The sequence below is a fragment of the Rousettus aegyptiacus genome, unplaced genomic scaffold (assembly GCF_014176215.1).
Source record: "Rousettus aegyptiacus isolate mRouAeg1 unplaced genomic scaffold, mRouAeg1.p scaffold_m13_p_6, whole genome shotgun sequence".
NCBI lineage: Eukaryota > Metazoa > Chordata > Mammalia > Chiroptera > Pteropodidae > Rousettus > Rousettus aegyptiacus.
The window spans coordinates 89,047,345-89,075,123 of record NW_023416309.1 but is presented as its reverse complement, the minus strand read 5'-3'; the positions used below and the strand labels follow the sequence as shown (position 1 = coordinate 89,075,123).

At 57.3% G+C, this 27,779-nt stretch overlaps 1 protein-coding gene across 10 annotated transcripts; it reads right to left on the bottom strand.

Annotated features, from left to right (window-relative positions):
* Window positions 1-182: 182 nt before the first annotated feature.
* TSPOAP1 (TSPO associated protein 1) lies at window positions 183-27,779 on the bottom strand. Of its 10 annotated transcripts, XM_016123100.2 has the most exons (33): window positions 25,931-27,779; window positions 24,508-25,676; window positions 23,658-23,765; window positions 23,246-23,374; window positions 22,523-22,702; window positions 21,804-21,992; window positions 20,466-20,543; window positions 20,296-20,379; window positions 19,945-20,034; window positions 19,620-19,742; window positions 19,258-19,362; window positions 17,776-17,826; window positions 17,344-17,364; window positions 16,323-16,527; window positions 15,589-15,755; window positions 14,285-14,400; window positions 13,897-14,006; window positions 10,471-11,301; window positions 10,169-10,320; window positions 9,443-9,820; window positions 9,124-9,360; window positions 8,622-8,822; window positions 7,266-8,096; window positions 6,510-6,609; window positions 6,258-6,421; window positions 5,497-5,665; window positions 5,061-5,132; window positions 4,604-4,636; window positions 4,312-4,415; window positions 4,151-4,222; window positions 3,800-3,910; window positions 3,089-3,150; window positions 1,271-1,388 (listed from the first exon to the last, which is right to left on the bottom strand). In XM_016123100.2, exons 2-32 carry the CDS (start codon window positions 24,835-24,837, stop codon window positions 3,121-3,123), a joined length of 5,571 nt encoding a protein of 1,856 aa, XP_015978586.2. In that variant the 5' UTR covers window positions 24,838-25,676; window positions 25,931-27,779; the 3' UTR covers window positions 1,271-1,388; window positions 3,089-3,120. The 10 variants fall into 10 exon arrangements, with proteins under 10 accessions (XP_015978581.2, XP_015978582.2, XP_015978583.2 ...); XM_016123095.2 differs by lacking the exon at window positions 3,089-3,150 and having other exon boundaries at window positions 183-1,388; XM_016123101.2 differs by lacking the exon at window positions 22,523-22,702.

Here is a 27,779-nt window from a genome sequence, read left to right as displayed (position 1 = left end):
TCCTGTGACAAGGGACGCATGAAGCTGCCAAAGCTTCAAAGAAACTCAAGAGTTGCTTAATCTTCTTGCCATTCATTAGTTTTGCCACCATCACCCTGGAATGTGACCTCTGGGTTCTCGAGTCCAGAGCCTAGTATGATCCTCCCTTCGAGTCCTAAGTCCCAGGTAGAGACCAGCAGGAGTTTTGTGAAAATAGACTTTATTATAATAAAATGTCTTTTTAAACAAATGCCCCCACCATTCCTCACCCCTGGAGAACAAGGTAGGGGTGGGAGTTCAGTCAAATGATCTCCCACCACAGCGAAGGAAGCATGCAGACACTCACCCAGCAGGAGGGTGGAGATGGGTGGTTAGGGTAAGGGTGGGGAGCCCCTACCCCATTCTAAACTGAGAATGTATGAAAATAGCTGCATAAATCTGTCCTTTTCCTCAGCCCCAGATTCCAACAGGGGCCAGAGGAAAATGATGCAAAAGAGAAATTGAATCCGATGAGCAAAATAAGGCAAACCCAACTCCTGCTCTCTGCCCGCTGGCCCCCTGGGTCTTTGGGGCTGGGGACACACTGGAGCCAGAGGCAGGGTTGGCAGGGGGCGGGTGGAGCACTCTTGGGGCGGGATCAGGCCCGCTTTGGCATGGCCTTTCTCCTTCCCGGGCCTGCGTGGGGGAAGCGAGATGGAGGGAGCTGGACTGAGGCACTGAGTATGTACATATATACACACAGCTCCGCCGCCTGCCCTGTGGGGAGGCGGCTCGGGACAATCCAGTGCAAACTTTCCTTCCAGGGAGGGAAGACGTGATCAGGATAGCCTCGGATAGCCATCAGAGGGAACAGGCCTCTTTCCCCCCTAAGGCTCCCCCAAGTCCTGGGATCTGGGAAGGCCGGAGCAGGGACCAGCATAGCACGGTGGGAAACTAGGCATATGTGAGAAGATTAGGAGCCAAGAGTCCCCGGTAAAGTCCTGGCTCTGTGACTGAGATGCTCAGCCACCTCAGCCAAGTTACTTCCTCTAAGAGGAAGATGCCCCTCTAGAGGGTCCATCCTCAAGGACTCATCTAGCTCTGACCTTCACTGAGTCTCTGATTCCCTTCCAAGTGCCACGGTGTTAACCCGGAACAGAAGTCCGGGGCCTTCCCTCCTCCCCGCCGAGCCAGAACAGTGATCTGGGGACCTCAGGGAGTTGCTTCTTCCTGCAGGATGGGCCACAGTGTCAGTCCTTCTTCCCAGAGCTCAGTTTCCTGAGGAGCTGCTTCCCCTTGGAGAGGAAACCTCGCATCTTCTCGCCTGTACCCTGTGGTCCCCCCAGTTCGATTCTGGGGAAGCCGCCAGGGCCAGGGGCACAGGGCCAGCCTAAGGGCACTGCGGACCCTTGTGTTGAGCTGGCCCAGTCCTGGAACGTGAGAGAAAAGAGACAAGATCAGGGCCCGACTCTCTGCCCTAACCTGACTCCTTTACCTCACAACCTCAGGTGCCTACAACCCCCCATGTCACGGAGCCATGGTTAAGAACCTGAGCCCCACCAACCCGCCACTGCCACACACGTAGAGAACAGAGAGGACCGGCACAACGATGCTGAGGGAGTAAGGAGCCGGGAGTCTGAAGCGACAGGCAGGGCCAGTTCTGCTTCTGTTCACTTGGGGCCTGGGCAAGCCCTTCCTCGTCTCTAGGTCTCTCTGTAGGGTGTTGGGCTGGCAGAGCTCAAGAGTCCTTGGACCTGATCCTTGGGATGGGTGCCCCAACTTCTCCCATGTCATCCCCTCCCAACAAAGGGAGAGCAAGGACCAGGACAGCTTAGAGGCCCTCCCCGCCAGGGAAGGCAGCTCCCGCACCACCTCACAGAGGAAGGAGCATGCCCTCCAGCCCAGCAGCTGTGGTGCCCCGGGGCCTGCAGGGAGTGAAGACCCTTGGGGAGAAGATCAGGACTCTTCCTTGAATGGCCCCTAGGAGTGCTGCTGGGCGCCTGGGGCCTGAGAGAGTCAGGCATCGCTCAGTTCCCACAAGTATGGAGGCTACCCTGGCCCCGCCTCCTTCAGCATCTTTCTCTTGTCGAATCTCTTCCTAGCTCCATTTGCAACCGTGAGGGGTCCCTCTGCCACAGGCCTACCCAGACAGTGTTGCTAGTGGCCTAAGGATAGGGACTGGGCCACTAATCCCCAGATTCCCATGTTCCCCACCATGATCTCCTGTGCCTGGCACAGCCCAGGCAAGTCTTGCCAGCCTGCACGTTCCCCACCTCCCACTCCCCACTCCCTTCTTCAAACTTCCCCTTGCTACCAGAGCCTAGTAGTCTCCTGGCCAGAGCCAGTCATGGAACCCAGACCAGAGGCAGGGACCTGGATATCTAGCCTGGGGCCTGCCCCCATCAAGGCCCTGGTGATATGGCAGGGCCTGCACACCAAGACGTCTGCTAGCACCTATTGGTTAAAGCACCTACTGCCAACCAGCCAGGCCTGATGACTGGGCCGGGAGCCCCAGGCCCTTCCCACTCCCTCCCAGGCCTCCTTCTACAACATTCCAAGAGGGATGGGTTGCTGGGGAAACAAACGGAGGTGGTCTCTGACCCCCAGAGACGAATGGCGTGGGGTTATCCATGGACTCCAACTGTTTAAGTCTCCCTTTTATTGTCTCCAGCAGAGGAAATTGAGAGTTAGAAATAAAATCATGCATCTGATCCCCTATGAGGTCATGATGCAGAAGACAAGGATGAGGAAACTATTATTATTGGTGGTATTACATTCTGTCACCAATAATAATCACATTATAATACCATAGTCATATAGTATCATAATATACTGATGAGGCATAATATGAATGTCACATAATATTCTATGAGCACATGCTATAGAATATGAGGAGTTGAATAATATGGGCCATTATATACTAAGATGACACGAATTCCTATAACAGCTGGCACTGACCAAAAGCAAGGGGAAGGGATGATCCTATATCCAAACCTGGCTCATAGCAAGATCTCCCACCCTCAGTCCTTGAAAGAAATTGGAAAAGCCAGGTCAACTCCAGCATGCTGTCTGATTATGGTCACATGGGGAGTGGGGGTCACATGGACATAGGGGCCAGTCCCCCACTTACATGTTGCTCTCTCTACATATATCTATCTCCATCTAGCACTGGACTCTTCTCCTTCTCGTTCTCTGAAGAACAGGGAACAAAGAGAGGAGATGGGTTACACACAGACCCACACGCTCTCCGCCCAGTCACCAGGTCTCCGGGTTACGGGGGCTGGTCCTGCTTTGCATAGTCCTCGCCTTTGGAATTACCCTGATGAGAACCTGGGGCTTTGCCGTTCTGGCCTGGCCTCCTCACCCTCTCCCTGCACTGTGAGGTTGGAGCTTAACTGTACTCCACCCACCCCAAGGAGAGGCTGGCTCTAAGAAGGAGAACCCATTGCTGGGCAACTGGCTTGAATAGGCTCCCAGGAAACAGAGAGACCCAGCAGGGGAGGAGGTTCCCTGAAACCAGACCTATGACGGGTTAGAGGTATGGGAGTCACAGGGGTCCTTTTTCACAGGACTCCCTCACCTATGACAGCTGCAGGGTATGGGCAGTTGGATCAGATGGGCCGGGAATCAGGGTCACAGCCATGACCCTCTGCAGAGAGGGGCACCTACCGAGAGGGCCCTGGCTGCACTCCCTCTGGCAATAACTCAGCAGCTCCAGCCTGGGCACAATGCTCGCCTGGACCACTGCCCACTGCGGCCCTCCCACCACACTGCCCTGGCCCCACCACCACAGCAGGCTGGAGACCCAATCGCTGAACTGGGAACCCAGCTCCTCACTGACCTGCGTCTCGGCCTGGAGGGTTCCAGGCTCCCTGTCTGAGCTGCCCACCTCAGGCCCAGGGCCCTCCAAGAAGTTGGATGGAACCAGGCCCCTCCGTCCATTCAGTTCCCCCTACGGAGGAGATGTTGGTGAGACAGAGACTAGGGAAGAGGCCTCAGTTCCAGCGCCCCTTGACGGTGAAGCCCGTGGGGTAAGAGCCTGGGGTCAATAACTCTGTTATGGGAGGTGACCTGTCTGTCCATTCATCCAGGTGTCCATTAGGAACCTTTGCTCATCCCCTCCCCAGCTCAAGAGCCCTCTCTGAAAGGGCCGGTGAGGCGAGGTATGGCACCCCCACCCCAATGTTCTCACATAGTAGAAGCCATCATCATCCATGCCCCCAAACACAGTAATGATGTCTCCTGCTAGGAAGGGCAGCTCTGCCTACGGAGAGACAGAAAGGCAGGTGGTGTCAGGCCTGCGGAGGCCCTGACACCACCCCCCTTGGCTGGGCTCTATCTGAGGGTCCTCACCTCCACATCCATGTTGGGGGAGCTCTCTCGGGGGTTGTAGTCAAACGCAGCTACCATGGTGCGAGGAGCTCTCAGGCTGGCAGAGGAGACCAGTTGAGGGGGGCCTGCAAGGGGATGGGGAGAAGACTCCAGACTCTCTCTAGACCTCCCACACCATACTAAAGTTTGCACTGGATGTCTGCTGACCCCTTATTCACCACATCCGACACTAGTTGTAGCCCCTGGAGAGAGCAGAAGGACCGCCCGCCCTACCTCTTTCCCCAGCCTCCCCTGCACAGAGACGGCCCCTCACCTGCACAGGGCTGAGAAGGACCTTCTGACTCAGCTGTGGAGAGAAAATGTGTGTGAGGCTTGGCCTTCACATGCCTGCTCATCCCAAGCTGGGGGTGGTGCAGGGCAGGCAGGACGCTCAGTCTCACACAAGGGATGCAGGAGAAGGATGCTCGGAGACCACATAAGCCCAGGCTTTGGTTTGGGTAATGAATTAAGGCTCAGAAAGAGTAAGTGATTTACTCCAGGTTATAGAGAATTTACAGTCAGGTGCTTTTTGGAACAGAGGCACCCGCAAATCACTCCTTGTCCCCATGAGAATGAAGCTCCCCACTGGAGGGGAATGTATGTGATGAAGGTCTGCCCTGGTCCCCTTTACCTGTTCAGAACCCCACATGTGTCTCCCTAGAGATCCAAGCAGTGCCCCCCATCCCCACTCATCCCCACAGGCCCCTGAAGGAGAAGAGGGTTTCACCCACCTTTCTTGGAGCGGCGGGGCTTGGGGGGAGGCCCAGTTGTGCGGGCTGTGGAGTACAGAAAGGGACCATCCCCTGATCCAGGAAAGCAAGTAGATGTAAGAGAGAAACTGAGGCAGGGGGTAGGACAGTGACTCTGGAGTCTCCTCTTGGGGCCGAGCCAAGGTTCCTGCGTGCAAGTTTCTGAAGGGCGTTGCTCTCCCATCCCTGACCTCCAGGATCCAAAATACAAGGCCCATCCCCTCCACAGCAGACCCCACCCCACGTGGTGGGCTCAGTGCTGTGGCCACACCGGCCTCAGTCTCTGTGAGGCCCCAGTGGCTCTGCTAGACTCTGGATAAATGAGGCACCCCACCGCTCCAGATGTACAAAGCTCAGAAGGGGGTTGATTTGGAACTGGGGTGGCGGGATGTGGGTGAAGGACAGCGGCAGGTCATACCTGCGCTGTCGATGAGAACATCTGGGGACAAATAACCCCGCTGGAGCAGCTGCTGTCTCCCTGTGGGACTGTCCACGGCCACCTCAGCCACCATGTTGCAGGGGATGTAGCCCGTCCGGCCCCCACCTTCTCCCCGGTAGAAGCCATCAGCATCCTTGTCCCCAAACACCTAGAAACGAAGACCAGTTGTCGTGGGAAGCCAGTTCATCTTGCTCCCTGTGGCCCAGTCCCAGAACCCTGCAGCACCCACTGGCAACTGCGAAGGAACGCTCTACCTTTTGTGGGAGGGGGAACAGGAAATAGGAGAAAACAGCCAATAATAAGTATCAAAGGGATGAAAGGAAGAGCCCTTTCCATATTTCATCACCCTAGTATCTGGGTGTCCATTCCCTTAGCCTATTCCAGACTAGATCTCCCCAACCCCAGAGCAACAGCAAAAGCCTTCAATGAATACTTGGAAACATAATTAAACTTGTAATGTTAACAGCAGCAGTTATAATGTGCTTCGTGCCAGGAAGTTTAAGTAAGTACTCGACGTGCACTGTATCACGGAAACCTCAAACGACCCTATGAGGTAGTCACTAACATTATCCCCATTTTACCAAGAGGAAAACTGAAGCCCAGAGGAGCTGATCTACTCGAGACTACACAGCTAGACGTGGCAACCTCACATCGTCTGGCTCTAGAAGTTCTGTTCTCGCCCAGGCGTGGCCATGGTGCCTCTAGTGCTAGGAAGGAGGGGGAACAGGACACCGAGTCACCTTCAGGACCTGGCCCTCCCGGAAGGGGAGCTCCTCTTCCCCGGCATCAGGGTTAGGTGACATCGACACAGGGTCATAGTCAAACAGAGCCACAAACACCCTGACGGGTAGGCCCTGGCAAGCCGGCACTTCTGCGGGGCTCCTCGAAGGGGCTGTGGAGACGGCTGGGGAGAGAGACAATAATGATAATAAGCCCTAGCCAAGGCGTAAGGAAAGGCCCCTCCCCCTACCCAGCCCCCATCAGGTGCTCACCCAGCTCAGTGGTGCCTGGCCTGTGGGGCCTGCGCCCTCTCCGCAGGGGGCCCCTCCGCCCAGAGCTATCTTGCCCTCTGGGCTCCCCAATCTCTGTTGCCTGCAAAGACAGGGCAACAGAGGGCAGAAGTGTCACACCACCCCTCTGGCAGGCGCCTCAGCAGGGGCGGGACCCTGCACGTACTCCCCAGCTCTGCCCCGTCAGCATAAGCAGCACAGCAGAGCAGGGACTCAACACATTCCTCTCCTGGAGCCTTGGCCCAACCTTGCTGGAGGCTTCAGACGTCCCCGTGGATTGGGGGGTGGTGGGGGGGTGGTGAAGGACAGGATGGGAGGCCCCACCTCCAGCCACCCTAGTAGATGTGTGCAGAAGAGGGGACTAAGGCGAGAGGTTAGAGTCGGCCAAGGAGCATGTGGGAGGAGGGCCTCTTCTCAGCGTGTGGGTTGGGTGACGCTGGACATCACGGTCAGTGTCCTAAGCAGAGTTAAAGGCCACCCTGCCCAAAGGCAGGGGAGGTTGGCTGGAGACAACTGGCGACTAATGATACCAGAACACTGTGCATCCCAGTTCCGATCAGCAGAAGCAGCAAAGCAGTGGAATGTGGGTGGGAGGAGGCATGTGAGCGACCCTGGAGGCCCAGCCCCGCCTCTGCTGATGGAGGTGGCAGCGTGGAATGGGAGTGGCTGGTGGGCAGCAAGCAGAGCCACCAGGTGGCAGCAGGTAGGGGCTGCCCAGGGCGGGGAGTGGGCACGGACCCGGGAGGCTGGCTCCTTGGCTCTGCCAGTCGCACTGCAGCCTCTCCGCTCTGGCTCCCCTTTCTCCCAGGCCAGGAGGTGTGAGTAGGGGTTGGGGCCTGAATTGGCCATCAGAGCACCCCTGGGCCTTCCTACAGGTGCGGCGCCCCAGGCCTCCCCATCTCCGAGGTAGCAGGAGCTAGTGATGCTGACGCTCCCGCCGCCTGCCTCCTGCTCGTCCTCAGAATCATATTCGATGCTGATTTCCAAGCACTTGGGGGAGAGGCAGCTGGCCAGGCCAGATTCTGGGTTTTGGCCACGTGGACCCCTCCGGGAAGGGGCCGGCCGCCCTCTCCCACCAGCCTCCGGTCCACCCCTGGCGCCCTCGCCCACAGGGGCACCACCTCTCTCCCGTGTGGGGCCTGGTCGTCCAGAGGCCTGGGGCCCGCCGTTACTGAGAAGGCGGCTGCAGTGTTCCCGGGGGTCTGGGGACCGCTTGCGGTTTGGGGGCTTCTCGGTGGAGCCACTTCCTCTCCTCCAGCTGCTTCCACCAGCTAAGCCAGGCATGTCCTCCAGGTGGTCCCCAGCACTGGAAGGCTCAGGAGACAAGGGACATGGGCCAGGTCCTCGGGGTTGACGGCCATCACAGCCCAGACCCAACAACGTGGGCTCAGGCAGGCTGGGGTCTTGAGAAGAGGCTGCCCCTGGCCTCTCCTCGTCCTCCTCTTCTTCCTCCTCAGGGATGCTAAAGAGCTTCTTGCTGCAGAACTGCTGGAGGGGCAGCTCCAGGATCTGCTCCAAGATTTCCTCGTCGCTGTCAGTCTCACAGGAGGGCTCGGGCTGGGGCTGGGGCTGGGGGTTGGGTGAGGGGGCAGCAGGGAAGAGAGGTCCATGGGAAGAGGAGAGAGCTGTGACCTTTGCCCTCAAAGGCAAGCAACCCTATAGCCCTCCCTCAGCTTCCTCCAAGAGGAAGGACCAGAGAGGGGGCCCAAAGTTATATGGCATGTCCAGGGCAAGCCAGAGGAAGAATGAGGGAACACACAAACAAGCTGCACGATGCTTGGGCCTGCATAAGGGCAAAGAGGCCTCCCCGCCTCTTCCCCAGTAGCTCCCAACAATAGGATCCAGATGTGGCATCTGGTGGGCTGGAGCAGAAGAAGATGCAGCAAAGAGCTCCTCACTCTCCCCTTTCTTCCCAGGAGGGCAGAGGCTGATCCTGAGCCACTTCCTAACTGCTGCTTAGGACATGCAGGGCCCAGGCCACACACCTAGAATGTTGCTGGCACTCAGCGGCGACTGGAGCAGCTGCTGACACATGGGGTGTAGGCCTCTGGAACCCAAGGTCTAGGGCCCACCAGCCCCTCCTCACCCCGTTACCTTGACCCCATCCTCCCTGATGCTGTTGCCAGCAGCAACCTGCTTCTGGAAAGAGCAAGTCCTAGAACCCAGCTCTTCCTCCTCTTCCTCTTCCTCCTCCTCCTCCTCCTCCTCCTCCTGGATGTCTGACAGATCTGAGTTGCGGCCATGGTCCACAAGGGAGTTCACTGGACGGACCCCGAGCTCTGCCATGTCCTCCTCCTGCAGGATTGGGGGTAGTGAAGGGGGATGGGAGGAAGGGCACTCTGAATGAAAAGGGTCCCTTGGCAAAGGAAAAGAGGGTCACGTCCCAAATGGGGATATGCATAACAGGGGGTTGGGAGAAGAAGGATGCGAGCCAAAAGGGAAGAAAAAATCAGGGAAGATGAACTAACAAAGAAAGACACAGCGCAGACCAGAGCAGAGAACCTGCAGAGAGGGTGACCAGATTCTGCCTAACAGGAAGCAAGGAGGCAAGCCCCAGTTCTCTGAGGTGGCATAGTGTGTGTCCCCAACTCCATACCTCAGCCCTGGGCCTCAGTCCAGACCCTGCGTCTCCTCCCAGGCAGGCCTCAGCACAGGGTGCCTTCTGAGCCAGTGGCCCCTGGGTGGAGCAGGGTGCCAGGTGGGCCTCTCCCGTGGTCCACTTGGCCTCCTCCTGGGCCAGCGAGGAAGGTGCAGGGCCAGTTCTCTCACCCACAGGTGGCTCGCTGGCCCTCCTGTCCTCTGAGGTGCCCTTCACGACTGCCCCAGCTTCCTCCTGGAATGGGAAGCACTGAGAAAGCGCCCAGCCCCAGGTCCTTCTCCTAGCCTCCACCTGCTCCCCACCCCCAGCAGGGTACCTGGGAGCAAGGTACTAGGGGCTCCTCTTGGGATCCATTTGGTGTCTCTCTGAGAGGGCTTGCTGGGGGGCACCCAGGAGGCTCTCGAGTTCCATGGGGCTCATGGCGGCGGAGAGGAGAGCTGGGGTCTCCAGGCCCTGGGGAGGCTGGAGCGAGGGAGGGTCTGCCCTCTGAGCCTGGTCGTGGTGAGGGGCAGGAGACCGTGGCTGGCAGGCAGGCCGCGGCCAGGGCTGGGGCGACAGGAGCCGGAATGGAGTCAGCTGACTCGCCATGGGGCGACATGGTGCGCACAGCCACTTCGCTGCACACCTGCAGCAGCTGCAGCTGGGATAGATCCACCAGCACACTGCCTGCTGTGGGAGAGGCCACCTCCATGATCTGCAGGTGGGGGGAGGCACAGGATGGCAAAGGGAGGCCGAGATGGCCTAGTGTGAGGACAACAATAACTGCGACAGCAAGCATTATGCCAGGCACTGTGCCAAGCCCTTGGCACGCTTTATCTCACTTAATCCTCCTGGTCACAGGGCTTCATAATGGAGTGGGTTTTTTGACTCTCAATCATCTGTTACTAAAGCCCATGCTCTTAACCAATCTGCTAATTAATGCCCAAATGCCCAGGCCTGGGCACCTCTGTGTCCTGCTGGGGAGATGAGGCCTCTGAGCATGGCAAGGAGAGACCCACATCCTCCTCCCAGGGTATAGGTGGGCAGAGCCCCCAAGCCATACCTTCTGCCCATCTGCATAAATAGCATAGCCTGTGACCCGAACGCCATTGGAGGTGCCAGCAGCATCGATTGTCACTGGGAGCCAGCTGATGACCAAGATTCCAGGGGAGGGCCCTGGTTCAATCTGGACATCCAACGGGGCATCAGGTGGTCCTGGGGGAAGGGGAGTACACAAGACCAGTAATGCAGGACACAGACCATTTTGCCATTTCCCTGCAAATGCAAATAGAAACAGTCTTCCCTTCCGCCATCACCCATGGCCTGACCTTCTGGGTGTTACAGTCAATGCCCAAGCCTGCATACCTGCTGGGAGTGTGGTGAATTTCAGGGTAGCAGCCCGATGCTCTGGCCTCTCCCAGCCTGGTTCCCAGGACCCTCCAGGTGGGAGCTGAGCCTCCACTCGGGCCTGATAGTGTGTACCAGGCCGCAGGTGGCAAAAGGTGGCCCAGTAGATGCTGGGGCGGGCAGCAGGGCACTCTTCCCCATTGAGGTAGATGGCATGGGACAAATTGGTATTGCTGGGCACCCAAGTGATCTCAGCGGATGTGGCTGTCAGTCGATGAACTCGCAGCTGGCGAGGTGCCACTCTGGCCTGGGCACCCACTGCCAAGCAACAGCGCAGGGGGTCGGAGCTGCCCCGGCTGGTCAGGGCCTGCACGGAAACATGGAGGGGCGCAGCCCGCAGGTCCAGATTCTCCAGCACAGCCTTGGGGGGCGCCCCAGGCCCCAGGGCCTGACGCAGCTCCCCGTTCACGCAGATATGGTAGCCGCGTAGCTCCACTCTCTCAGGGGGCGGCTCCCAGGCCAGCACCACACTGTGGGCCAGCTGCTTGAGGATGACCAGGTGGCGGGGGTGAGGCACAGCAGGGGACATGCCCAGGCCCTCGGGCTGGGGGCTCAGACTGAGTTCATCCCCTGCAGCCTCCTCTTCCGATCTTGGTTGGCTGCGTCCCCCGCTGCTCTGGCCCCCACTACTGCTGCCGCCCCCACCTCCGCTCAAGAAACTGAGTTCAGGGCCTGAACTATGGGACAAATCGGCCAGCTCCGAAGGGAGGGAGGTCAGGAGGTCGTCGTCCGACACGCGCTCTACGAAATTGGAAGGAACCAGGCCTCTTCGGCCATCCATGAGCTCCCCTGGCAGAAGAAGGGCAGGGAAGGGGCAGACGGAGAGGAGGCAGAGAAAAACCAGTCCAATCAATGCATTTAACCATGGTCAGTGGGCAATCTTAAGCATTTGATTCAAATCGACATATACCTGTCAGTGTTTATAAAAGACAAGAACAGCCAAGATATGGATTAGGGACGTATTGTTCATTTTCGTGTGATAAGGGTATTGTGGTTATACAGGGCACCGCTTCTTAAATTTTAATGTGCATGTGAATCACCTGGAGATTTGTGAAAATGCAGATTCTAATTCTGCTGGGTCTGGGTGGGGCTGAGATTCTGCGTTTCTAACCAGTTCGCAGGTGATAACGACGCTGCGAGGACGCAGGCGAATGTCCGTGTTCTGTGGAGGTGCATGTTGAAGTATGTCTAAGTGAAATGTCATGATGTCTACGACTTGCTTTTCGATTGTTTCTCTTTACTCACCTACACATGGATAAAGCCAATATGCAAAATGTGAGCAGTTGTTGATTGTAGGTGGTGAGTAAACGGGTGTTCATTGTATAATTCTTTAATTTTTCTACACATTTTAAAAGTTTCACATTACACGGGCCTGTGGAGTGGGGGCAGGGGTGGCCTCCACTTCCTTTTGAGGAAAACACACATCTTCGAAGGGAGAGAGAAACATCACCTCTTCCTTCCTAAAGATTCCTAAGTGAAGGAATCTTTAGAGACAAGAAACCTAAGCGCCAGAGAAAAGTTTCCTGTGCGTCCTAGAGGGAATTAGGACCCACGGCAGGCCTGGGTCTAGCAGCCTGACTGCCAGTCAGTCCAGGCAGTGACCAGAGGTAGGTTCTGTTACCTTGTGCCAGTTCTCTGAACCCCTAACAACAGAGTATCGTAACACTGGTTGTTTATTTGAGGAATGTCAAGGAAGGAACAAATTGGGCACACAGCATATCATGTCAAGCTAACTTGGGACAAGGAACAAGATCCCTAGGAAACAGACGAGCCAATGGCTGATGGGCCTTAGTGGGAAGCAGGGGAAGCACGGGTCAGGGCTTAGGGCAGAAAGTGCCTGTAGGCAGGTCTGAGCTGCAGAAGGGTCTGCGAGTTTTTTCTAATACCCTCTCTCTCTGCTTAGGCTAGGAGAAAAACAAAAGGTAAGAAATCTTGACTATAGAAACTATAGAGACTTAACAATAAATTAGATAACATAAGCACTGTAGTGGGCTGAATGGTGACCTCCAAAAATATGTGCACGTTCTAATCCCTGGATCCTGTGAATGTGACTTTATTTAGGGAAAAAAAAAAAAAAAAAAACATCTTTGCTGATGTAATTAGGTTAAGGAGCTTGAGACAAGAGCATCCCAGATAATCTGGGTGGGTCCCAAATCCAATGACAAATGTCCTCATAAAAGACCCACAGAGAGAGACGCACTGAGAGAAGAGGAGGAGGCAACGTGAAGGCAGATGCAAAGGCAGTAGTGATGTGGCCACAAGCCAAGGAAAACCTGGAAACACTGGAAGCTGCAAGGCACAAGGGACTAATTCTCCCCTAGAGCCACCAGAGGGCGTGTGGCCCTGCCAACGCCTTGATTTCTGGCTTCCGACCTCCAGAGATGTGAGGGAACACATTTCTGTTGTTTCCAAGCCTCCCAGTTGGTGGTAATTTGTTATGGCAGCCCTAGGAAATTAATATAATCCAACAACAAAGAACAGTGTATAAAACATAGGAGCCTTCGTGCGAAGCAGATCCACAGCCCTGAAAGGCTGGAGCTGGAGCCGAGGCAGAGTCAGGCACATGCCCCGTAGCTCATGCCACCGAGGGTGGTCCAGGTGGGACCAGACGCAGAGAAAGCTGTCACTTAGCTAAAGTTTGATGAGGAATATGGCATCCTACATGCACTTGTCTACATGCCTTTAAATCTAATTTGTGGTTAGTTAATATTTTTATTTTTGCTGCCCACCCCCCTCAAAAAAAAAAAAAAAAAAAGGTGTTGGCTTTGTGTTTTTCCCATAAAAACAAAAAAGTATCCTGGTGCCCGGCCAGGGCCTCCCTGGAGAGTGTCCCCACGCCATTTCTTCTGCAAGCTCTGCCCTGTCACTAGTCTCAGTAACGGGGCCTCTGCCTCAGTTGCCTGATCTCCCCATGAGCACTGGAGAATGTCCCTGAAGGTCACGCCCTGCCTAGGCCCTGACACCCACTAACTACTTGTTAACACCCTTTCTTGAGCTCCGAGCTCTGATTCTTCCTCCTCGCACCCGACTGGAATCCAGCCTCAGATCTATGCCACCAGCCTGACCGCGGTGTCACTAGTGTTAAACGCCACCGTACCCTGTCTACCAGTGCAAAAGCGAATTTAGCCAACATTCCTTGCGTCACTGTCCATTACTTGGACTTGGTAGGACCTGTCCTGCCCTGCTTGGGGCACACCCGAAGTCAGACCAGCTACCTTCCCTTCTTTTTCCCCACAGGTTGCTAGGTCTCTATGGCCTTTAGGCTGAGTCCGAAAAGTTATGGTGGGCTGAGCATGCTGGGGAGAGGTGTGGATGGGTGGAGGTCTTTGGGAAGAGGAGGTTAAAAGCAGGAGAAGATACAGAATGACCCCTTGACTTTCCTACCTTCAAAAAAGCCATCTTCATCCATAGTGCCATAGACGTAGATGTACTCGCCAGCAGTAAGCGGAAGCTCCGCCTCTGGGTTCTCGTTGGGGCCCTCGAAGGGGTTGTAGCTGTTGGAGGAGGCGAAGAGGGGGAGGAGGACAGTGACCTGCGCCAAGTGTCCCATCTCCTCTCCCCGCTGCCCCAGGTCCTTATGGAGACTTGGCCGTCCACCATGAGCCAAGCTCACTCACTGAGCCCACCCTGGCCCAACTAGGTGAAGAGGAAATGTCCAACTGGGATCTCTGCACCAACCTCCCCATCTCCAAAGGCCTCTGTCTTCACCAGGCCCCTTCCTGCCGTACCACCCAAATGCTGGGGGAATGGGGAGCAGGGATGAGGGGCCCACCTATAGCGTGCGAGGAAGACCTGGATCCTGGCTCCTCCCCGGCTGCCCTCTGGTGCTGCTGGGAGCAGGGAGACGCTGTCTGCCTCCAGCTCCTCCACCTCACTGGCTGTGTCCACCTAGGGGAAAACAGATAGGGCCAGTCTTCTCCAGGACCCAGAGCCCATGGCAAAGCAAGCAGGTTTCTAGGCTGAGCCAGAGGAAGACCCTGCACTGGGAAGGGAAAGTAAGGATGTGTGGGACAAGGCCAGCAGTAATGAGCCCGCAGGTCCTGGCAAAACCCAGTTTCCCTAAATGGGGGAGTGGAGACGACCTGGATCCCCCTTGAGCCCTGACCTCTGCTGCACCAACCCAGGAAATAAGATCATGTTCCCCATCAGAGAGGGGACCAGCCACACTGGTGTGGGGTGGATGTCCAACAGAAGTTTGTCTCCTTAAGGTAAATATGCAGCAAAACACTCAAACTATAAAGAGTTAAAGGCAAGGAGGCAGAAGGGGCAAAGAAATCCCCGTGAGAAGGGCACCCAGCAGGCCTGCACCAGGGCCCCCAAAGCCAGCATCACCGTTCTGTCCCGCAAGGGGTCAGTAGAGGCCTGGGGCTGGGTTCTACCACTTTCCACAACAGTGCACAGCAGGGCTGCTCCTGGCCTGCCCGCTCCGCTTTCTGGAGTTCGGGAGGTACAGAGAGGTACGAGGTGATCAGAAGAGTTGCGAGTGATGCTCAAGAACTTGGTGATAATAAGAGCTGCCTTATGTTAAACCTCTACTCTGTGCTCCGCACCAAGGGAGGAGCTTTCCTTAAACTTTTTCACGTAATCTTCACAACGGACTTACAAGGTTTTATTAGCTCCAAAATCCAGACAAGGAATCCAAAGCCCAGAAAGGGTCTTTCTTGCCTAAGACAAAGCTGGGATCTGAATCCCAGAACCTGTGCTTTCTCACACCCGTCGCTTCTGCTACAGACGTTCTCATGAACAGTCTCATTATGTGGATCCTGGCGCCAGAGTGTCTCCTTCCATCCAGCCCAGGACTCTAGGGCTTCTCTGAGCCCCAGAGGGGTGGAGCTGGGCAGTCCCAAGGTAGGGCCTGCAGGCGGGCCCTGGAGAGTGAGACGGGCTCAGCCTCAGCTCCCTGCCCACCAGGAGGAATCCGCAGGCCCTTCTCTCCCGGGGCCTGGCTCCACTTCCCGGTGTGGGACCCTGTATAGGCCAGCAGCCACCCAACTCCAGTGGAGGTGAGGGCCACCACACCACCCTTTCCCCTTCCCCAAGGCAGAGCCAGCGCCCAGGCCCCTCCCCTGCACTGACCTCAGGTGTAGGGCATGACTTGGGGCTGTTGTGGATGGACTCAGAGCGAGAGGAGTTGGAGAGAGACTCTGCCTTCTTGATCGCCCTTCGAGGGACCCCAGCAAGGGTGGCAAGCTCAGAAGACTTTGGGGTGCAGTGCCCTGGAGAGCCCGGAGGGAGGTCAGGATCTAAAGAGAAGATGGCACAAGAGTGTGGAGTCTGTGGTCTGAGGAGGGACCAGGGACCAGGGACCAAGGGTGGAGCCACTTGGACATGGGGGTCAAGCCCTCGATAGCCACATTTCCTTAAAAGAAGGTGAATATTTGGGGGAAACTTACTAAGCGGGGGTGATTTACATTATTTCACACGATCCTCAGAGCAGCTTGATGGGGTGCACTGAGTCATTCCTCTCTGACAGCTCGGGTTTAGCAGCAACCTAAACATGGACTAAGCGAGTGGAGCTGGGACCACCGGACCTGACTGACGCCCGGCCGATTTCACAAGCCTGTAGTGCCTGCTACTGTGTGTCCTAATGCCCAAATCCCAACCATGTCTACAGAGGTCTTGTTCAGGGGAAGGAGCAGTGCCCTAGATGCCTGGGCCTGACGCCCAGACAGCCACCCCCGGGCCTGGCTCTAACTTGTTGTGTGGCTTTGGGTGAGTTGCTAGCCTTCTCTGACCCTGAATTATCTGCTCTATACAAAAAGCCTCAAGCTTGGGGATTCCAGGCTAATGTCACGGGGAGTCCACCTTACCTTTGGGGCCAGACCCCCGGCAGGGCTGGGGGGTAGAGCAGCAGCAGGGGGGTGGCGGGCGGTCCCCAAGAGTACTGCAGCCCAGAGCCGAGGAGAGCAGATCCAAGGGGCCAGGGTGTAGGCGGAAGGCCTGGAGTTCCTGCGCCAAGAGGCTGAAGCGCTCTGTTTGGCTCCGGCACTGCTCCTCAAGCTCTCGAACCCGGACCTGAGCCCAGACCCACCATGAGCCACCAGGCCCAGCAAAGCTGCCCAGTTCACGCCATCCCCACACGGCCCCCCACAGGGCTTCAGACCACATCGCCCAGCCCTGAGGCCTGGGCCCCAACCCTCAGCCTGGCTGCCCCACCGCTCTTAATGATGTCCGAGTGGAGGGTGAAGCTCTGGGAAGTCCTCGCCCCTAACCCTCCCCCAGAGAAGGGCTGGGACCTGCCTCACACTCAGCACAGCCTCATGCCCCACGCAGTGGCACTTCCTGCTTCTGGCTGCTTTCTAGGCCAAAAAGAATGACTCTCACCCCCATCACTACCATCACCTCAGGAGTTTTCTCAGCTCCGCTGCTTGTCACCCTCCCACTGTCAGTGACCCAAATCCCTGCCCTCAGAGAAGTCCCCAGAGAAAGCCTAAGCGGGAGCCAGGGACATCTCTGCAACAGGGATAGGCCAACTCTCGAGACTTTTTCTCGCGTCTCCCAGGAGCCCCAGCTTCAGGGGCTCTTCCCTGGTCCACGTCAAGAGGATCATGGGTTAGACTGGTGATGAACTTCCTCGTGGGCTGAGTGGCTAGGCTTTAGAGAACAGAAGTCCCCATGTCTGCCAGAGACAGTGGCAGGTCTGGGACAAGGAGATGGCCCACATGTCCTGTTGGAACCCCAGCATATCCACAGATTCTCAGGTCTGCTCTCAGTCGCACCCTGCTCTGTTGGACTTGAGAGTTGGGACCACTTGCACCTGAGGCTCAGCCGGCCTGCAGGGGGGGTGAAGGAGGGGACACCCCAGGGAGGGTGTGGGTCAGGAGACTGTACCTGCATGGAATCCAGGGTAGACTGTGGCAGAAAAGCAAAGCACAGAGGAGAGGTTAGACCCTGAGCCTGTGGGTCGTTACCCAGAGAGGGAAAGAGAGAGAGGCCCAAGTGGACACCCTCCGGTCAACTCCCTGGACTGAGCAGTTCCTAAATGGAAGGATATTTCAAGGTGAAGGCAGCCTCTGGGGTAGGTGGCAATGGGAGATGGCTGTCACCATGCCAGCAACCCTTGCCCAGCTGTGCTCTAGCCTGAGGAACAGGCCAGTGGTAGAGGGGATTCTCTAGGCCCCGGAGCATTTAAGGGCCCTTCCCACAACCCCACAGCCCAAGCCCCTACACACAGTCCGTTCCAGCTCTCCCTGAGTTTCCCCTGCCCCCGCCCCATCGCCCCCCACAGGCTGGTGCTGCTGGTGGCCACCTCTAGGGTCCTACCTCCAGCAGCTGCACGGCCCCTTCATGTTCTCTCCTGGCTTCTGCCTGAGCCTACAGGTGGGAAAAGGCAAAATGCTGAAGGGGGAGGGTAAGGACTGGGAGTGGAACAGAGGGAGAGAGAGGGGGAGGGTGGGAAGGTGAAAGTGGGGAGAAAGAGGAGGAAGGGAGGAGAAGAGGGAAGGAGGACTGGAAAGGGGAGGCTACGGGCTCCTCCCTCCTGAACCCCCAGCCCTGCCGAGCGCACACCTTAGGCCAGAAGGCAATGGGGTCAAGGGGAGACAGGTCTCATGCCGTTTCTCTTTCCGGGACATCCAAGGTCCAGATTCCCTCCTACCTCTCTGGGTGCTTCTTCTCAGCCTCTTTCACCTGCTCCCTGCCTCCAACCCCTTTTGAACGTTAGGGTGCTGATGGGCCCACTTTATACTCTTCACCCTCCACAAGGGGCCCCTCGAGTCACACTCCAAAACACATCTTCAAGACCAACTTCCCATGACTCCAGACAGACAGAGCCAACCATCAGTGAACACCTCCGCTTGCATGTTTAACACGAAACCCAAACCTGGCCGAAACAGAACTCAGAACTCAGGATTCGCTACCTCTCAGATCTGTTGCCCCTTCATCTGTCACCTCCTGGGGAGTAAAAAGCCACACCCTCCATCAGGGTTCACTCAGCAAACGGGTGACAGATTGGGGACTGTCGTAACATGACTAGAATCCACGGAGTCTTGGCGATTCTACCTCCAAAACATACTTCGAGTCCGTCCACTTGCTTCCGCCTGCACTACCTGCACCCTAGTCCAGACGGCCATCATCTCCCACCTGGACCCCTGCAACCGTTATGACACCTGATGGCCCCACTTCCACACCTGCCCCCCCCAGTCCACCATCCACAGCACCGCCAATGTCATCTTCTAAAATTATGAGTCAGATCATACCACTTCCCTGCTTGGGAACTTTCAACAGCTTCTAACCGCTCAGAGGGCAAAATATCCAAACTCCTTCCACAGCCTTTGGGGGGTCGGGGGGCAGGAGGAGGAGGTGGAATCTGGCTCTCGTCTTCTCCTACTGTTCCGTCCATCCAACCACATTCTAGCTACACTGGTCTGGACCCCCAAGCTCTTTCGTGCCATAGGGCATTTGCACTTCTAGTCCCCTACCTGAAGTGCTCTTCAGCTGGCTCCTTCTTGCCCTTGAGGTATTAGAACCTTCCCTTACTGACCCCTCTAAAGCGACCCCTCACCCCGTCCCAGTCACTCTGGTACATCGCCACCCTGCTCACTTTCCACACTGTACTCATCAGTGATCAGGATCACCTCACTCACAGATCTGCTTACTTGATGATTGGTCAGAGGCCTGGTGTTTTCCCGCCACTGTCCCCCAGTGCCTGGCATACAGTGGGTGCTCAGTAAACGCTCATTGGATGAGCAGATGACTAAGCTGGGGTCCAGCAACCTACCACCCTTCCCTCGCTTCTGCCCACACCTGCTGTAGCCTCCGAACCTCCTCCTGCTTCTCCTGCAGGCTGAGCCGAGCCTGCTCATGCTCCACCTCCAGCTGCTGCCGCCGCTGGGCCACCTCCCGCATGTGCTGAAACACAAGACCCTGTGTCAAGGCCAGAGCCCCACCTCACCATTTCTGTAGAGCCCTAAGATGAGGGAGCCTCAGACACCATTTGTTCCGGGTATCCTCTGTTAAAAAGGAAACCGAGGCTAGAGAAGGGAAAGGACTGGTGGCTCCAGGACTCAGCCTCAGACCCCAGAGCCCCACGAAGGGCATATTCTACTATCCCACTTTCTCCCTGCGCCAGGGACCAGTCCTCTCCCCCTCCTACACAGTCCTCTCACCTTCAGCACCTGCTCCAGGCTCTCCAGCTTGCTCTGCAGGCCCTGACTCTTGCGAAGGGCCGAGTCCCTCTCCTGCGTCACCCCCAGGAGCTGGCCCCTCAGCTCTGCATTCTCCCACTCCACCTGGAGATAGGGGAGTGGCAGGGAGCTGGGTGGGTGAGCCCTGTCCCACCAGCTCCCTCACCAGGGGGAAACAATACCCTTCGTACTCTCTGCCCCAGTTCCTGGTGGGGGGGTAGGGGGTGTGAGGAGGAGACAGACCCCCACCAGTGACCAGGGCCCTAGCAGGAGCCCAGCCCCCACAGTACCTGGGCAGGGTGGCTACCTGCTCCTTCTCCGTGGCTCTCCCACTGAGCCGAGAGTTCTCCTCCACAAGGCGGGCATTCTCATTCTGGGCTTCTCTCAGCTGCAGTTCCTGGGAGACCAGAGGAACTCTGAGGAGTGGGCTCAGTACCCACATTCCTCCTCTCCCCACACGGAGGACACTGCTCTCCCAGATAAGGCCTTCCTCCCCCACCCTGAAACCCTGCATCAGCCAGGAAAGGAGAGCCCCTCAGCACAGGAGAGAGTGTTCTTGAGGGCAAGAGAGATGAAAGCAGAGGTGAGAGGCAACCCATCACCTGGCCGGCCTGGGGGAAGTGGAGTGCTGGCCTCTGCGAGGCCCTCCAGAGCTCACCAGCTCCTCACATCGCCTCTGCTTTTTTCGGGCTTCCTGCTCCAGGCTCTCACATTTCTTCCGCTTCCTGCTGAGCTCGGACTCCTGTGGGGTCAGAACTGAGGGGTCCTAATGTGGCAAGGCATACCTGCCCACAACAGGTCTCCTCTAGCCCTTGGCCTGGGGCTTACCAGCTGCTGCACCCTCTGTTGTTTCTCTGGCTCCCCTAGGATCACGGGTGAGTTTTCCACATCCTCCTGGGGCGAGGCCTGGAAATGCCCAGGAGCAGGGGGCTGGCATCTGAGAACAGGGCCCCGGGGCGGCTTGCTCCCAGCCCAGCCTGTCCGTGGGAGATTCCCACCCCATTTTACAGTCAGCAAAGAGATCCCTGGCCAAGAAGGGGCTGGGTGCTGTCTGCCCACGCCCTCCTACCATCTCCAGTTGATGCATAAGTGCAGAGGCTGCACCTCTGGGTCCTCCAGACATAGTACTTTGAGATCCTGAGACTCATGTGTGCCCTGGGAGACAGGTCCCTTATCCAGGCCAAAGCTTTCCTTTTTTAGCTTCTTTCAGCAGCAGCCCTGCTCTGCACTCAATAACTGTCCTGGTGTCCTTCAGTGACTGGCAGAGAACTAGGAGGCCGCCTAGGTCCCCAGGGAGCTGGTGTTCCCAGAGCTAGGGGTTCTGGACCATCCAAATCTTGGCTTGGCCTAGAGCACTGCAAACCTGGCCAGACCCTCCCATAGCTTCCCCCAAGCCCACCCTGTCTCACTTTCCATTTATCTGCGCAAACTCTAGGGGAGGACAAGTCTTGATGGGAGGTGCGCCTCCTTCCCTGAGCCAGGCAGAGAGGCAAAATCTGAGCAAGAAGCACCCCGCACCTTGAGGCCTTGGTCGCTATGGAGTCCTTTCTCCTATCCTTCTTTCCAGAAGGAAGTGGACCTAGGTGCTACCCAAGTAGAGAAGATAGAGAGGAGCCAAACCTCTAAGTTTAGGGGTCTGGAGTGGGGTCCCTCGCCCTCGCGACAGGGGCTGTCTAAGCCCGGCGCCCAGTGAGGGTCGCCCGTACCTGGAGCGGGGTCGGATGCACCTCCGCCCCCGGGTAGCGGGGGCCGGGCCTAGGCGACCAGGCAGGCGCTGAAGGGGGCGTCCCCGCGCTACGCCGGCTGCGGGAGGCGGTGGCGCGGGCTGAACCCCGGGCGGCTGCCAGGGCAACCAGGGATTTGCTACTGGGCCGTACCACTGGCAGCGCAGCAGGGGCGGCGGGGCGGGCTCCGCGGGAGGCAGGCCTACCGAGGGCGGACCCCGATCCCCCCCACCCCCCGGGCCGAGCGCCGCGCAGGTATGAGCGCTGGGAGAGACTGGGCAGGGGACCCTGGCCCTGGCGTCGGGAAATCTCCCCAGCCCTTGGAGTTCGCACGCCGCCACCAGGTTCTCGGGGTTCTGAGCGCATTTCAGGGAGAGATCGCGGAGCCGCCCCCTTCCCCATCTACACATACCCACACACCTGCCCTTGCGGCGGCGCTCACCTCTCCCGGAGCCCCGGGGGCGGGCGCCCCGGCTCTGACCCCGGCAGTGGGGCCCGGGGCCCGGGACGGCAGCGGGGGCGGCTCCTGCTGGTTGCGCAGGGCGATCTGCCGCTGCAGCCGCAGTACCTCCCGCTGGGACTCGCGCAGCAGCCGGTCGAAGTCCCGCACGTAAAGCCACTGGGGGCCCTCCTGGGTTGCAGGGACAGGGAAGGGAGTTTGGCCTAAACCCCTGCGCGCCCCACGCTGTCCCCTTGCTGGAAGGGCTCTGACGCGCGGGAACGCGTGCACATCCTCCATGCATACATGCCCGGTCACAGGTGCGTGAGTATACAGCCACATGCTTCTGCTAGCCCGTGTGCAGACATACACAGTAACTCATTTACTGGGCATTCACGGTGTGCCCGGCACTGTGCTGAACGCCATGCGAGCATTGCTTCAGGCAAATGTAACGTGTGGATTCAGACGGCCCGTTCCACTGGCGTACAGCCTGAAGCCTGGAGCACAGAAATTCCCGGGTCTGGGACTCATGGCTCCGCCCCCTTCAGTTCAGTCTTCTCCCCGCTCCCACCTGGGCCGTTGCCAGGGGAACCTACTCCCCAGCAGCCTCCACCTTCCCGCTTCATTTGCATCTAATTAACATCTCGGCCTACATCCCACAAGCCAGGCTGATGAACCTGTATAGGGCTGAGCTGGATGGGGTGACCAGGGCCTCCTCGCACCTTGCCCGCCAGGGTGAGCCTGGCCTGCAGCTCCCTGCACTCCCGCTGCAAGGCAGCAATCTGCTTGTCCTTGGCCAGCAGGGCGCTGGCTGTCTCACTGAGGTCCTGGGCTCGCTGTCGGGCCAGGGCCTTCCGGCACAACTCCAGGCTGGCCCCTGGACAGGGCATGGGGGCACTCACCTGGCCAGAGGAGGGGTAAGGCCAATGGTCATCTGAGGGCTGGGGCACTTCTCCCACTCCTCAGCTCCTCCCAAAAGAGGGGTTAGGATGAAAACCTAGAAGTGTGGCCTCCTGCTTTTATCTTATGTCTGGGGCCTCAGGAGACCAACAGCCTCTCTTGACCCCATCCCATCAATCCTCAAGCAGGACTGAAAGGGTTAACCGCACATCCTAGTTTAGGCCAGAAGGAGGCTGCTAATTCAGGGCTGCCACTGTAATGGGTCTTCATCCCTGCCCCCACAGGCTCTGCACCCAGGGATGAGCTCAGTGGGGGGCTGTAGCCAGCACCAACACGTGGTAATCCAGAATTCTGCTCCTTCCTCCCTCCAGTAGCTCCAGAAACCCTCAGCCTTCTAGCCTGGTCAGCATTTCCCCTTCCTATACTTTAGCCCCTGCTTTCCTAGATGCTGAGTCCATGACTCCCAACCCCTGGCTCTCGGGCCCATCCCTGAGTCCTCTCTTCCCTAGTCACACAGCCTTCATCCAGCGGCCTCTAGTCCTCACCACCTTCAGGTTAGTCTCCTGCAGCTTCCGAGCCCTCTCCTCCAGGCGCTTGGCAATGACCGCCAGTTCGGCATTCTTCCGCTTCAGCCTCCGAACCTTCTCCTCTGTCTCTGGGAAGCTGCTCTTCCTCTGATAAGGGGTCAGCCAGAATAGAGACATGTGGGGAGCACCCAGTAGACTCAGTCTTAACTACCCAGGCCTTGGGCTAGAGCCCTGGGCTCACAGTGGGGTCCTCAGCAACTCTAGGTAGGGGTCTGCCCTCTCTGGGTCAGGGATCAAGTCACTTTCATGTGGCCCCCACTTGGAGAGAGGTACATGGGGTGAGGAGGACACTGAGGCAGAGGGCTGAGGTCTCTGAGTCTGCCTTCCCCCAGCTCCAACCAGGACCCAGGACTCGCTTTCCAAGCCTCACCAGCATCTGGTTTTCCTCCTTAAGGATGGCACAGTGCTGCTGCAGCTCCCCCAGGGCCCTCAGCAGCTTCAGATTGGGCCTGTCCCCGAAGCCCATGTTCAGTTTGCCCTGGCGTGGGAAAGGACAGGGTGCAGGGCTTCAGGAACCCACACTACCTAGTCACATCCCTCCCTATACCATTCTCCCCCACGTCCCAGGCCTTCAGAGTACTGCACAGGAAGTCCAAGAGAAGGGGCTATTTAGTCCTCCCCGCCCGCACTAGCACCCCCAACCCTGGGGCCCTCTCTGATAGTCCCCAATTCTTTCCATCCCTGTTCATCTCCTCCTAAGAAATGCCAGCTCAAGCTCCCATCCCCACCCCTCCAAGCTCCTCGTGGTCCCTGAGTCCCCTCCCCCAAAGCCCTGCTCCCTCCATCTTCTACTGGAGACTACCCGCACCCACTCCAAAATCTTGTCCTAGCACTGAGCCCCCTCCCCTGAATCTGCTTCCTCTGGACTCTGCTTCCACCATATACTTCCATACACCCCAGTATCCTCCAGCCCCCAAGGACAGAGACTCATGGAGAAGGCAACACAAACATATAGTCAAGAGAGATACTAACAGAAGGAGGGGCAGGGCCAGATGTTTACAGACAGGCAAAGAGGCGGAAGGACAGACAGATGGCAAAAAATGGAGCCTCTGAGATTCCTGCCCAAAGAAGGGAGGCCACACAGTCACAGAGATGGACCCACAGATAGAGACAGGTCATGAGAGGAGAGGTGGGCAGCAGGGCTGCATACCATGTCCAGGCTGGAGGATGTGATGAGAGGCCCCCCACCTCTCAGACCCAGCCTTCCACAGCTCCCTTACCTTATGGAAAGCCTCCACCTCCTCATCATCCAGCCTCGAGCAGCTGCGTCCTGAGCTCGATGCTTGTTGCCCCAGGCTGGGCAGCCCAGGTTCTGTTCCTTCAGGGTCAGTGCCCCCCACAGTACCAGGGCTCTGGGCTCCCTGGGGCTTGGAGCTCTCCAAAGCGTCCAGTTCTCCAACCTGCAGAACTGTCGGAGTATCAGCAATGCTTGGGGCTGCACCTCCAGGCTCGCCCCCCTGACCTGGAGTCCAGCTTTGCCAGGCGGGCAGTGCCCATGGCTCCATGGCTCCAGGGTCCCTTGGCCGTGGGAGGGATGTCAGTTGCTCCATGGTACTGCCAAGGGGTCCCAGAATGCGGGCCGGGGGACATCACCTAGCCAAGAGGAGGAGCTGGCGAGGGTCATGCCAGGCCAGACCCTTTCCTTTCTGAGCTCTTGGCTTCACCAGGGCTCCATTCAAGGTTGGCTGAGTTCTTCCTCATCCACAAAGGAGGCTGCGGGAGTCGAAGCTGCCAGAGCTAGAGCCGGGGGTATGTGAGCTATGTTTGCTCGTGGCTGTGTGTGTGAGAGTGTGTGGAGGAGCAAGGATGTCCCCGTGGGGGCTGGGAGAATGTGCAGAGGCCACAGACAGCAGCGCCTGGGCGAGGGTGTGCGGGTCTCCAGGTCTGTCTATGCAGGTCAGTGCTGTCTTACGTGTGTGTGTTTGGAGGATAAGTGCCCCCACTTGTGTGTGTTGGGGGGGCAGTGGCTCTGTGTGTCACTGTCTGTGCCTGTTTCGGAGTTACCAGTTGTTTCTGTGTATGTGTGTGTGGGTGTCTGTATTGCAGGGCTGTGGCAGTGTATGGTGCTGTCACTGGTTATATCTGAGCATCTGTGTGGTACAGCTGTGTGCACGGTGTCATTGTGTGTCCATCAGCGTCTGTGAGTCTGGCTATCCATCGCGACCCCTCAGCCTGGCCAGGATCCGCAGAAGCTGCTGGGGGTGATCCCCAATGGTCCGCTGTAGTCCTTTATCTCCTGCTCCTCTCGCCGGTACTGCTCGCTAGCTCGCTAGCTCGCTAGCTCGCGCGGCTGCGCTGGTCCTAAGGAGGCCTGGGTCGGTGGGCTGCTTGCCTCATAGTCTCTGTCCCTGCTGGCCTCAGCTCTGCGGTCCCCTACCGTCCCGGAACCCTAAGAAGGTGGGCGCGGAGGAGGGCGAGCCTCAGAATGGGGGGGGGGGGGGTGAGCAGAGGAGAGCCAGTCCTCCCCTCCCCCTCCCCTCCCCTCCCGCCCACCAATAGGAAGTCAGCTGCTGGTTTCCATGGTGATGGCGCTGGACTGGTGGGCTGGACCGGCAGGCAGGGTCGGGACAGAGGGAAGTACAGGTTCCTCAGGGAACCCCTGCCCAGTGCCCTCCATATCTGGCCTCCCACACTTCCTCATACCTTCTTGGGTACGGAGGCAAGGGGGGCTGCAGACCGTCCTCCCAACATGGGCCCAGCCCCAGACCATAGAGACAGAGACAGGAGGTGATATGACAGAGATCCAGCCATGGAGAAAGCAGGAGTAGAAAAGATGGGAATCGAGATGAACTAAAGAGAAACAGAAATCAAGAGAATGGAAACAGGAAGAAGCAAAGAGACAGAGGTAGAAATAGACTGAGAGGATTGCTTCAGCTTCCTCCTAGCAGAGTGCATTTTGGGGGCAATCTGGCTATCTGGGGTCAGCAGAGGAGACTGCATGGTCGATTGCGCTGGCTTTGCCCCACAGTGTCAGGAAGTTCACCTTCTGTCTAGCCTCAGGCCTTTTAGCTATGGGAAAGATGGCTTTTTGAGACAAGGACATGGGAACTACCCCACCCACAAGTCAGCCAGTATGTGGGGACAGGAGCCTAGAAGAAGTCCTCAGAGACAGAAGCATTGGGAGAGGCCACAGGGAGGCAGACACTGCTCCCTCTGAACCTGGGACTCAGTCCACCGACACAGCAGCTCGCCTCAGCCAGGGTTGGGGGCCCTCGTGTGGCGCCCCCAGGAAATAGCAGCAACTGGTGCTGAACCGCAGAGCCCCTGACCAGGAGGGGCTCCGCCCGGGCCAGAGCTGCTGGAGCTGTGGGCGAGGCGCACGGGGAGGTGGGGACGGCCTTGCTTTCCTAAAGCAGTGTGCAGATCCACACGTGCACCAGTACATGATGAGCGTCGCTGATGCGTATGCCAGGGTGTGAACGCGTGCTGTTATAAATCACGGGTCTAAATTATGCGCACGTACTTGTGTAGTCGGCATATATGGCGTGGATGTATATTTAACTCTCTGTGTGAGGGGTATAGTATTATTTTACATATATACATACACGTATGTATGTGTGTGTGTGTGGGGGCTATTCGGTGTCTGTGAGCCTCGGTGGATGTCTGCTTGCCACCGTGTGTATATGCCGCTATGTGCATGCGAAGCTGTGATTGTGTGAGTGCATAAACTATAACACACGTGTCACGGCTTATGTATACGGCCGCCATTAGATGGCATTACACAATATATAATGATACACTTTTATATAGTCACGTAAATATATATAATGACATGGTTTTGTCTATATCTATGCACCTAGATATGCACAATTCACCATGTAGCTACTGTGTATTCACTGCCATGTCTGAATATGTCACTATACGTGTGCGAGTTTAGAACTAACGTGTTTACTATGCGAATATCCCTATCTGTGTATTGGTATGCTCTTCTGTTGGTGACGCTCGTCATGTGTTTATATCATTAAATGTATGTACGCTATTGAAAAGGTATGTGTCCTGAGTGTATGTATATCCCCGTGTGTCATTGTATGACACTCCAGTCATGTCACATGTGTATATGTCACTACACACATGTTGCTAGCATACGTGGATGGGGCCCCATGTGTAAATGCATGCCGAGGTGCGTGCTTTACGTACCAGTGTCTGATGCTTTGGTGTGTGTGCGCGCCAGTGCGTTTGTGCCCGATTCTTATACTACCCAGAACCCCTAGGTGATCTTAGATTGGACCTGGAGGTAAGCGGCCTTCAGTTTGGGTCTATGCAAAGCAAGTGGAGGACAGGGCCAGAGCTAAGGTAAAAGGTAAGAGGGCCCCCATAACCCTGCCCTCTTTCCTTGCTTTGCGGGGAGGCCTCAGCCCAGGCCCCTACTCCCTCCACCAGCTGTGGTTTGGCGGGGCGCAGGACCCTCTTCTGGTCTTGTAAGTGGCCAAATCCATTTCTCTCAGAAGAGTGAGAGTGATTTTCCCTCCCAGCCCCTCTGGGGCGCCCACCC